General features: G+C 38.8%; 1 protein-coding gene across 1 annotated transcript in view; it reads left to right on the forward strand.

The window, feature by feature from the left end:
* Window positions 1–12,728, forward strand: part of LOC149661704 (rhomboid-related protein 2-like) — a 110,971-nt gene that overhangs the window by 27,194 nt on the left and 71,049 nt on the right. The window contains exon 2 of the mRNA XM_089843273.1: window positions 6,609–6,968. Within this exon, the coding sequence (XP_089699399.1) occupies window positions 6,792–6,968 (177 nt within the window). The 5' untranslated portion in view covers window positions 6,609–6,791. The remainder of the gene's footprint in view (window positions 1–6,608; window positions 6,969–12,728) is intronic.

A 12,728-nucleotide genomic window follows, 5' to 3' on the forward strand; every position in this document is an offset into this window, starting at 1 on the left:
CCATCTCAGTCCAAGTTTGCGTAATGATAAAATCCGGACATCAAACGAATTCGTTCCTCTTGACTTTTAAGCCTTGGTCCTTGCATGTATTGCTAAGAGTAGGCTTGGCCCTACACGCGCGGCGTTTGCAATTTTCATTTATTATTATACAGAATAACCGGAACTAGATTAAATTCGGAAGTTGTATGTCAAAATGATGATATTCGTTTCCAATTTCGATGCTTTGGAGTTTTTTGTCACAAACGTTATTATAACTTCGGTTTAATTTCCTTAATAGAAAACCACGCCAAATCAATATATACAGCGTCTCTATTTTTCGAAAATGCAATTCTAGCTTATTCTTATCTCAATATTAAAAGGTACAAGTGGAATACGAATACTGCATAAAGAAATTCGAAACCAACAAAATTGTCTGAACTGTACCTATGCTATATACTAGTTCAGTTATTTTTCTACCGACGCTTCAGATTTTAAGATTAAATTTTAGAGTGTCTGATTTCAAATTAAAATTAAGTTCCGAAACCTTTCATAAACTTAATTCATCGAAGCGGGTTCGAATGACTCGTTATCTTTTTTTTTATTATTTTGAATATTGTACGCGCGGGAAACTCGTCGAACTTTAACCTTTTTTATCTTTATCTTTTTGAAATTGGAGCTTTTGTATGTATGTTTGTTTACCGGATTCATTTGGGCTTCTCTTTTGTTTCGGGAGACGTTAAGGTAAAGAAGTTAAAGGGTTTCTGTTTGTTGTTAGAATCTAGTTTGGAATTTGAAAGAAGCTTGCGCTTCGATAGAGAAAGCCAAAAGCGATAGCGAACGCCCGAGTGCATGATCGCTCCGTCGGCAAACTACAAAGCTTCTTTTAATGGATAGAACCTGCTTTCGCATTCTAATAAGAAAGTAAGAATCTCTCGAATTAAGGATGTTGGTAAAGAGAACGCGGTAGAAAGGAGGAGGGAACAATGGGTAAATATACAGAGTGCCAGAGATCCAACCAACACTGTATACCAAGAAGTGATATCTAGATTTTTAGGGAGAAGGTATAAGATGCCTAAGTATTCGCGCCTCGCCATAGTCCCAGTTCCCCTTTCAAAATACAAGGGGGGACGTAAAAGGTGGCCGGGCTATTTCGCTGCCTCTCCTCAGTCGGAAAATACAACGTAATTTTCGTCATTCGCGTCGCGCTGACGTGAGTTTTCAAGAACCAATGATATGCTGGTTGTAATTTAGAGGCGGCGGGGAATAACTCCGGACCTACTTTTGTTTTGTACTGGAGATACAGCTAGAAATGTGGCTAATTTATACCTTCTCCCTAATAAACTAGATATCACTTTTTGTTTATAATTTGTCTGAAATTCGTGATACTGTGCCTATATACCGGCTAAAAAAATCGATATACTAAAGTAAGCGAGGTCGTACACCTTTGATTTCATCAGTAATAATTAATTATCATATAATCTAATGAGTAATTACAGTTAATACAAAATAACCAATAAAGAAAAAATATCTTAATTGTTAACTTACTCGTTCTCTTATTGCGCATTTTGCAATATAATTACTCAATAGACAAATAATTACCCATGAAATTAGAGGTGTTGTACAAACTGTACACGCTGTTTCGTACAGGTTTGCATGTAGTTTAGTATACCTATTTCTTCCTTCGCCAGTATTACAATATTGATCTATTCCACTCTGTATAGCTCTAGTCTGGACTCGCGTTGAATTAATTTCGTATTAAGAATAGAAGGAAAACTTGAGTATGGAAAAAGTCAAAAACTTTATTCTTGGCCTAAAGGCGTCTGTCTCGGATTTCCAGACTATATTGTTTACCAAAATCAAATTTCGAAGAAAACCTGTAAAACCTTCAACGCTTTGGCGAAGTTCCACCAACTTTTAACCTAATTTTCCCGGAAGTTTGAACCGCAAACAGAAGGGGAAAGACGATTGATTGTTATAATTGTATAAAAGCATATAGGAAAAGTAGCAAGAAAATTCGAACAGACTGCGAATTGCTCATTGCCCTGAAGCTGGAATCAAAATCGAATTTAAGCTGGGCGTCCAATATTCGTCTCGTCGGAAAACTCTTTGGATAAGATTAAAAATCCACATAACAGAAGCCTAGCTGTACCGCACCTACCTATACTCTTTTTCCCATGTTATACATCTCAAAGTCGTATATGCGAACTTAACGTAGCGTGTAATAATAAAAAGGCCGTGGGGCGGGTGGTGGGACGCTAGGGTGTTTTGGGAAAAGAAGAGTTTTAGGCTTGGCGTATGTATTAGAGCGCCAGGTGATTCCAAAATGAGTTTTCATTTTTCCTATATACGGATCTAGTTCTGGCCCTAGATCTAGTACAGGGTTCATACAAACCTGGAAAACAGGGAAACCCTGGAAAAATCAGGGAAATAAATAGTTGTCAAAACCCTCTGGGAAATTAAGAATTTTTAGTAAAATTCAGGGAAATCTTGGGAATTTGCGTCAAACAGATAGGGCCGAGTAATTAAGCAAAATGTTCATAAACATACCCCCCTCCATAGGATTAACATTACACTATACTTTGGAGGCTCATAAGCCTGGTTCTATTAGAGATACGGGGATGTCCTTTGATTATGTAATAGTCGTATTTGCCCCCCCCCCTCCTTCGTTAACATTTGCACCATAGGATACTCCATATACGGGAAAAACTTGGAAATCTCAGGGAAATTTGTTTTCCAAAAGTTGTATGAACCCTGTAGTCTAGCTTCTCTGCCGAGACCAGCCATGCATGAGCATCCCGAACGACTTAGAAGCTATAGTTGCTAGAGAGGATGACTCGAAATCGTTTTGGGGTAGTTGGGGCAACGTCGTATACTGTAAAAACCCGTTTTTCGCTATTCCAAACTGTGCCTAGGGATTTAGACGAAAGTCATTCGCGGTTACACTTTGAATTAAGGTTAAACCGGGAGGAGATGTAAACCGTGCCTAATGATTTCTTCGAGTCTTACCTTCAACATTATTAACAGGGTAAAGATGAATGGTCGATAAGATGGCGATGTATCCGAATTCGAGGCTTTTCGAACCCTAAAACTTATGGAAAATCAGTTGGAATTTGCTTTAGGGTTGTAATGTTTCCTATTAGGATTATAGTTCGAATAGTAGAGCAAACTCTGGTGGGATGAGCGAGTTTCGAGTATATTTGAAAATGTATAACCATAATCCACTTTCTATATAGCCGCTAGATCGTTTTAGTCACATGAGTACCTTCCGGCGGCCGTTTCGGAAGGATAACTTTTAAGTTAACGATAATCGGATGATGGGGGTGGGTGTGGGGGAGATAAGGGTAGAATATTTTAGCAAGGTTGAGCGTCTAAAATTGTTAGAAATGTATAGTTAAGTCCGTCGCGGCTAATACAACCGGAGCTAGCCTAAGCCTTGTTTTGAATTTTGAAATTTCGAGTACTTTAACATTTGTACTGGACAATCCACGGTGTTCTGATAAATTAAAGAGTTGTTGTGATCTGAGGGTCAAACTGATTGGAAAGTGTCAAAGAAAATCCGGTCTACAACATTTAGTTAGGGAATATTTGATCCCAAACATTGGCCCAGAAAACAAGGATATAGTCTGCACGTTATAGAACCTTTCTCTGTTATTTGAAACTTTCCACTCAATTTGACCCAAAGATGTTTCGAAAATAGCTCCTTATTAAACTCGATCCGAAAATTAGCCAAATTTAATACGCTAGTTTTGAATTTCGTTCTTCTGTTGTTAGCTAAGCAGCTTACCTTTACCTAGGTATGGCGTAAAAGGGTTTAAAATAAATTAGTTTTAAAAGGTAAAATCTGGTTGATTATTTTTCAAAAATTTTCTCTTTTAGAAAAAGTGTCTTTCGTATGAAATCTAGGCTCTTATAAATATGAGATCTGAGCGAGAGGAAATATATAGGCATAGAGATGATTAAGCGTATATTTTTACATAATTCTAAATTCGAAAATCGTTCATCTTTTCTCCTTATAATACCCTTCGCCCTTTGCAGTTTCCAGGTCTTTTTCCCTCGCGGCACCATCGTCAAATTTTAATACTCGTGCCTTTTAAAAGAGTGAGAGGGCTTGAGGAATTATTCTACAGGGTGTTTCGTAATAATGTTCCAACTACAATGAGTTCCAACACAGCCTGTAGTTCTACAAACTACCACCTTTTGCATATCTTGTCAATATCACGGTATACAAATCATGAGATCGTAACCGTATTTCATCTTTTAACTTTAGAATAAGGTGGTACTATCAGTAGGTTCAAAACATATTCAGTCTGTTATCTTTGAACCATATCACAACTACAATGAGTTCTAACGCAGCCTGTAGTTTACAAACTAACACCTTTTGCATATCTTGTCAATATCAAGGCGATGTTAGGTATACAGATCATGAGATCGCAACCCAATTTTATCTTTTAACTTGAGAATTATGTGGTATTATCAGTAGTTTCAAAACATATTCAGTCTGTTATCTTTAAACCATATCACCCTGTACACAACAAGAACTATATTGGACTGAAGCGCGGGCTTAAGCCTGGACATCCTTCTTCAAAGCCTCATATCCTGGGGAAAAATACGTGATATATTTGAGGTATAGGGAAATGGGCTTGTATATAAGAAGTAGATTGCGCTTGGTCCCTCTCTGTACGAACCCTGCGTGAAGAACTTATGGTGAATAGGATAGGGATATTGCAGCCAGATTAGGGCCAACGAAGTCCGCACACATACACATACACATACACGCTCTCTCTCTTTTTGAATGTTTGAACCATTATCTGTCAGTGTCTAAAAACACCGAGCTGCCCTGATACGTATATAGAACGTTAACCCTCCACCCCCAAACGCTTACTTCCCATAAATCTTTAGGGAGGAGAAGAAAAGAGAATGCAAAAAATCCCTACTGATCAATAAGGTACCGTTCCGTTTTCCAACAGTCTATGTTGATACTTTTTCAGTTTTTACTACGAAACAAAGGTGAGCTTCATTGTTATCTTACGAATATGCTGTAAGAAACATTCAGCCTTTCAGCGAAATACACTCTTAACTTGAAATGTATCATAGTTATCCCACATCTTTTTTGGGGCACAAACCCCGGGATTTGAAGCGGAAAAAAAATCTAACCTGTAAAAAATTCGCTCCATGATCCAGAGAGCAGAGAAAAACTATATGGAGTGAATACTGTATAAGAAGTTGGGTTACTTTTTGGGGGTTTGAGCTTAGCCTAAATCTTATGGAAGGAAATGGAATACAGCTTGGATAATTAATTTTTATTACTCTTTCTTTATCGAACGCGGCTTGTAAAATATTCCATTTTGATTTTAAACACTAGCTATTATTTATTTTAACATAAGCCTATCATATACTCTCCATAAGTATGGGTTGGTGAAAGAGCTTTTGTTTCCTATGAGCACCCATACTTTATAAATAGGTAGAGGGCTTCTCCTGGTGGCGGAATTTCCGAAAACAGAAACAATGGTATTACGCGTTTTTTATCACTACCCTTAACCCAATTCAACCAAAGATTAAGGATAGCACAGTAGGCAACGTGGCTCTATTTTGTACCGACAAAGTTGTTGCTTGTGCCGTCCGTTTTAATTAGGAAAGCCGATACTGTAACGTGCATGGGCCCATAACTTAGACGTTAAAGGGTTATGATTTTAGTATTTTTCATGGTTAATTTTTATTATGAAGGAAAAATGAATTGCTGAACGAAGTTGGTAGGTAAGCTTCTCTAGCACTTGGTTAGTGAATTAATGGTTAATTAGCTATTCTCGCGAAAGACTAAAGAATTGGGTGTTTAACGAGGTGCCGAATAATCGAGGGCCCTCAGACCCCCCCCCCCTCGCCTTGCCTACCTAGTACCTACCTAGCACTTTTCTAGGGGAGGGATACCAGTATACACAATCGCCTGACTAATTACGTCGATTTACGACCCTGATTTTTAGTCATTACTGCTTGGGCGTGTTTCCCCCTTAGACATTTTTGGCACGAAAAATGCCCGGGCTTACGACCCACCACGCGCTCGGCCCGTTTTAGTAGTAGATTAAGAAGGGTTTAAGTTTAAAAAATGGTAGGCATATCTAGAGAAATATTCGGTGGGTCTTTTAAAACCATTAATCTTTCGCTAAGTTCGTGTTGGCCATGTTTCACCATAAGTTTAATAAATCTCGTAAGTTTTTTTTTTTGTAAACGCTGTACTCACAGCCTCGTATAGGTTTCGTCAGGACGTGTCTAAACCTTGCAATGGCTTACATTTAAAGTTATGAACTTAGAGGATAGTTATTTATTTATGATTTTACTTAAAGGTTATATACGGTATTCATAGTTTATAGTATTTTTCATCGTGAAAAGTTACCGACGTTGTCAAATGCTGGCTTTTTAGAAATGGGTTTTTAAAGACCCTTAAAGACGTGCTTTTGTCTCTATCTAAATTGGCTTTGATGGTTAAATCTGTACCATTAATCACTTGCTAGGATGAATTATGATTAAGGTTGTAACAAGTTAGTCACTTGTAGACTATGTATAATGTATACTGAACAATATGGTTTAGTTAACAGGGACGCACCGTTGACCATCTCTTTTTTTGTTTGTTGCAGGTTCTTGGGAAGTGAGAATTGGTTCCCATTAGCATCTTTATGTGGCTGTCCAAGTACCATGTTGTTTTCCATTGAGGAAATCGGTGGCTTTTCGAGATATCGGGTATCGCAGTTGTGTCTTCGTCAGGGGACGAAGAGGGAGACCCGGGGTCCTTGCGTCAGAGACTCCGGGACCGTCCCGGTATGCGTTGGCCCGTTTCCCCGCCGGCGGGCAGACCGCCCAGTAACGGGGTCATCAGCAACGGATCAGCCCCCAGCAATGGACGTCTCAACTCCTACAGTAGCAACTCTAACTCGGACCAGCTTCAAGACTTGAGCTACAGTTCCGAAAGCAGTTGCCAACAGTTCGCCTTACACGAGGTAGGTCATCCACCAATCAAGGTTATTCCTATTCCGTCTGTCCTCTGGCACTTTGTTCCAAGTCAGTTCAATTGGTTCAACCAGAACAGTGAGAATATCTATGGCAAGGGTTGGCACCTATAAACAAACCACTTCTCAAATCGGATGCAAAAATACTTTTTACCTAATCCGATTATGCGTTGAAACAAGTGTGTCATCAGTTTCTATACCATATATAAACTCTTCTTTATATAAATGCCAATACAGCTATAGTTGCCATTCCTCTTCTTTGTTTTTTGTTTAGTCCTAACTCGTGGCGGAAAACTAGAAAGCGAATATTCAACAAGCTCCCCTCTCCTCCTCTAAAAGTGCCGAGTCTTGTCATCCTTTTTCCTATTCCAACCTTATATCCACCATCCTCTTCATCCCCGAATCCCTTGCACATTTGGAATAAAAGCTATTCGCGCTGCGGTATACCCTCTTTCATTTTAGCCTCTTATAACCTCTCCCACATCGATATCCTTTTGTCTTTGCATACACACGGTATCGAGAAGGGCTTTAGAGGGGTATACAGTTCCCTAAATAAAGGATTAGTGAAACCATTTGTACTCTAGAACAATAAAATTTTGGAGAAAAGTTCCCCCAATGTCCACTTGAAACTATACTCAACATTTCTGAGGGAAAACGTGCCCTATAGTATAGAATGAGGTTTAAAATATGCTGTCATTGCCACTTTAAAATATACCGTTACCATAAGCGAATAATCCTTTTTAAGTATCCATCATTGAGTATGGTGGAACGTCTCCTGCCCCTTCCTTTACGTCAGAGCCTAAGAGAAATCGGACTCCAAAAATACATACAAGAGATACTTTTATTTCGCTAGTGGCGCCTTAAGAGAGAAGTATGTATGGGATGGCCTGAATCTCATTGGTGGTAGTGTCTTGGTGAGACTAATTATATCTTTCAGGCAGACAGACTAGTCCTCTATAGATCCCATTCAGACATTGAAACTTAATGGTAGGTTATCAATTTATGCCTATACGTAAAGCCATCCAGCAGCTCGTGCTCTGAAATTCCATGGGAGCATCTCTCTTTCTCTTTGAAATCGATGCTCTCTCTCTCTTTCTGCTCTCTCTTCTCGTTTGAATACATCGGGCGCAAACACTCATTTCAATATCATTTGTCATCCCGACGTTAATATTTATTCTATACATCTTTTTTATTTTTAAATATTTAAATTAGTTAGTTCTATCCAATGTGGGCTTTTCAACAAAGAGCTCGGTCGACATGGAGAGGGAGAGAGGGGATTGTTTTCTTTATTGATTAAGCGTTAATCATTTTTACGTCAATTTGAGGGTACCGCCTTTTTCGTGCCCGACTTGTATTCGAGGGGGAATCGCCTGTCAAGCCGATAAAATTGCCTCTTTAAAAGTTTTTGGAAACCCTTTTGGTTTTTAAAAATAGAAGTTTAAAAGCTGTTAACTTTCGAATTTTTGGTATAGTCTGCTAGATAGGCTCTAACCCTTTGCAGATAAGCCATACTCAATAGCCCGCATTTGGGGCCGCGTTCTAGATGTAACTGTTCTCTTTCCAAGCTTATTTCCTCAACCTCTATGAGGAAGTACAACGACAATTTGAGCTAACTTCTCATTTTCCTCGAGTTGTTAATATGACAAAGTAATGGCGTTACATAGATGGTCAAACGTTTAGATACACGTGAGAATTTGACGAGTATTTTTTTAATATTGGCGTCAATGGAGCTTTCTACCTTATTAAAAACGGTTTCCAACTGTCGTTCCCAGTCTGCCTGACTGTCTGATGGTTCTGTAAATAATTAGTTCTCCCCGGTCACCCTTTGGACTCCCACGGGACCTCGATTGGACATAGTACATAGCATGCGCTGAAAAAATTATTTTCAAATGACGACGAAACGACGGTAATAACGTTGGGAAAGAAAAATTAAGCCGTTTGATGATGATTTCGCATGCCATATAGTTTTAACGCCATACTAATACCCAAAACGTGTCGTATCGTGACGTGACAGGATCCTGAGCCTTTGCTCTTATTTAGATTACTAAATGTACTCGCGTAAAGAGAAGCTGAAACATCATCGAGTTGAAACTGTTTCCAAGAGACGTTTCCTAAACCCATACATAAAGGACGTAGATCAATCAATCCAATTATGAGAGAAAGACAACTACTTAAATTCCGGATATATGCCTTAATTTCGGCTACTTAGTCCATTCTTTCACCTTCTATTTGCAAATTTCTTCCTCTTTTTTCCCCAATTGCACCTCCTTCATTTACATAGAAAGGGATTAGGTAATTCTTTCCTCGGTACTTTGAAAAATCTTTAAGAGCTTCGAAAGGGGAGTGTTCCAGCCTGTAACTAAGAGCCTAAAGGGTCGCGTAGCGTACCAAACAGAGAGGCTTAGCGGCTGAACTGTACCATGTCTTAGACTTGAGAGAGAACGATATATGAGGGACGTAACTGGATCTTCCGTTAATTCGCCGACAATATCTTCTTTAATGTTCTAGATTGAAAGAAGGGAGGTAGAGAAAGAGAGAAGAGAGAGGCCAAGGTTGAGTGGATTGGAATAATTTATGGGTCTTGGCCCTTTTAATGGAGAAAGAAGCCTATATACTCATTTTACAACCTTTTTGGAAGGCCAACATCTCGGTCGGTCAAAGGCTTAGGTATAACAACATTTACCGCCTTTAATTAAGGTAAAAGGGGCTTTTAATTTTCACACACGGTGACCGCGCTGACTGTTACCGTTGCATCTGTTTAGTCTTTTCAAAGACGACCTCGTAGAAAGATGCATGCAACATTGTCGTTTTCGTGTTATATCAGCACTTTTACGTTTATGGGTTGAACTTCAAAACTTTGTTTCTCGAAAAGATGAATTTAACTTTAGTTAAGGATTGCAGCCTGAATCTAACAGATGCGATAATGTAGTGGGGTCGCCATTGCACCCTGTTGTCTAAATGATTAATGCTGGCCCGTATTGTTTGGAAGCAAATTCCGGTTGACCTGACCCGAAGTATAAATGGAGGTCGTTTCTTATCGGCGTAATTACTTAACGAGTTTACCCCCGCCCCTTTTTCCTCAGTTAGGCCCTGTGTCCCTTTGTAGAACCCTAGCAGGACTCTCAATCCCCGCTATTAGGTAACGTTGAATAAGATGAAAGAATTTGATTTCTTTTAAAGGTGAGCGTGCGTGCGATAGACTGGGCCTAGCTATAGCCGCATGCAGTTGGGCCTTAAGGGCTGTACCTGAACTCGTGCCTGAACCCTTACAGGAAAAAGGAGGGGGGGGTTTGGCTATTCTTTAATCTCGTGTCGTGTGTCGGGGCTCGAAACAATTTACTAAAGCTCTTAAAGGGTTGGAAAAACATTCAAAAACCATTAAAAAAAAAGCGATGTCACTGTGTAGGTTCTTTCCTACAACGTAAGCTCTTTATCGCCCCTCGACAGGCTTACGCTAAAAAGGTCTATGCTATTATGTACTACAGAAAGTCCAGGCCTTCTCTCTATTCTTACAATAAGGATAGATATAACCTCTTTTATAGGCCTGCGAAACAATAACAATTTATTCGCTAGCAGAATTATTACTCTTTGTGAAAAGAAAAATATTTAGTTTTATTGAGTCTTCACACGGTTAGGCTTAACTTCATATTAACGTTTCTATACGCTTTTTCAAATGGAATAACGTGACTACAGCGTGCTACAGTACTTAATTCGGTTTTAAAGTAAAGATTGTTAGGCCTTTGTCGCTAAGCTATACGACTTAAATTTCCCCAACCCAAGGTGTCGTAAAAGGTATGTTATCCCTGGCGAGAAACAATATATAATTTACCATAATCGTAATATATGCCTACTTATAGATATACAATCATACTTTTGATAACAATATTTATGCAGCGACCTAATCTACATTTTTTTCCGTCAATCGATTCCACACTTGCTGCAGTCGATATAATCTCCTATTCTGGCAAATTACAGCGTGACACGCGTTTTCCCCGTGTTTTGTCACTATATCTACCCTATTACATATAAGAACCGAATACGTTTTTGTATAAAATGGAAGGGGAAAAGGGGGGGACTAATACCTGGCAGGTAATATTAAGCCAGAGGGTTGGGAGTACGGGTAATCAATAAAATTTTACCGGCGAAGCGAAAAGTTAACAGATTACGACATGAATAATTCAGTCCCCGGGCTAAAGTTTTCTGATTGATTTTTTCCCATTGGATTTTTTTTTTCTTCTTCTCTCGTCTAACATTTTGCATGGGTGCTAGTGGCGATGTACCTCAGTTCCGGTCAACAATAGCCAAGCACGAAATTCAAACCTCGTTTTGGTGCTGTCAAGGGCTTAGTATAGACAAAATAGGACCTAGATTGACTGCAATTTTAACCACCGAGTGTAGTCATGCAATTCTCGCTTGTCGTTAATTTTCTCTCTCGAACTAGCTCGAGCTTTAAGTCTCAAGAATAGGTAGTGTCATGCTTATGCACATATCTTATAAACTTATGCTCCTCCCTAAATGCAGAGATTATGTTGACAAAGTATAGAGAAACGTAAGCGTGATTTGAGTTACATTTAGATGAAAGGAATGTTTCTAAAATCGATAAACTCGGTCTATATTGACTAAATCGAAATAGCGTATTTTTTTTCTCCCGCGTTTGTAATAGAAAATAAATCCGCCAACGCTCATCAACATCATCATTTGTTCCGCTGTCGCCTGAGAAGTATCGCGTGCTTCCTAGCTAGTTCAACCCTTTTCGGAAATTCGGACTGCCCCTTTTACATTTCCGAGATTCCCTATTAAATGGAATGGCTGAATTTTAAATAACATTCGACCAAGACCTGCCTTCCACCTCCCCCCCCCATGGTTTTTCCTTAATGACCAAATTACGAAACTAAACAAGGTGTTTCTGATAAGTCTGCCATAAATTAAGGGAGATTATGTTCTTTGGGAAATCAATTTTGAGTCAAAAATGTAACTTCTATCTCCATTTTGCCACAAGGGATACTGTTTTCGAGTTATGATTTGATGGGTGTTTTAGTGATGACCCCTTAGTTAAATTAGAAATCATTGTCTAAATCAGTTTATTTATTAATTAAATTTAAGGGGTCATCCGTAAAACTCAATCTTCTAAATAAATATATTTTTCAGTCTCGCGTTTAGAAAAGATGACAATGGAAAAACGCCTGGAAAATTATGGATTTTTTTTTGTAATAGGGTTAAAGGTGTTTTAGATATACTATAGAAGTGGCCGAAATTCAGGCGCTTCAAGCTACTCAAAGACTATTATTATTACCTAAAATCTTTACTAGTTGACAAGATAAAGTTAAACCAACTGAACTGAACCATGAACACATATAAGACTTACGCGTCTATTAAAATAAGTGAACTGTTTTAGACTGGTTTCCATCTTGTTATTTATTATTACCCCCTTTTTTTGCGAGTCAACAAAACCTGGTTGCTTAGTGTCACTGAGGGGCTAGTCACTCTCTCGTATTCCAGCCTATACCGATAAGGGCTTTGACGCCATTACGAGGAGTGACTTGTCCCTCGGTGCATCGGCGTCAGTACTTAAAGTGAGTAAAGTGACTTTTACTTTATCATTTTTCCAATTTCGAAATACAATATAGAAAAAGAGATTTAAGCGAAACTGAGGTAATGGATCGTAAGCAATAATCATTAGGACAGTCTTTCGAGGCTTCGAGAAAATTGTTGACAAGGCTTGGATTCCATTTTTAACCTCCGTTCCATCGA

This window comes from Phalangium opilio, unplaced genomic scaffold, assembly GCF_054372755.1.
Source record: "Phalangium opilio isolate 3A_F unplaced genomic scaffold, DU_Popi_V2 ptg000070l_1, whole genome shotgun sequence".
NCBI lineage: Eukaryota > Metazoa > Arthropoda > Arachnida > Opiliones > Phalangiidae > Phalangium > Phalangium opilio.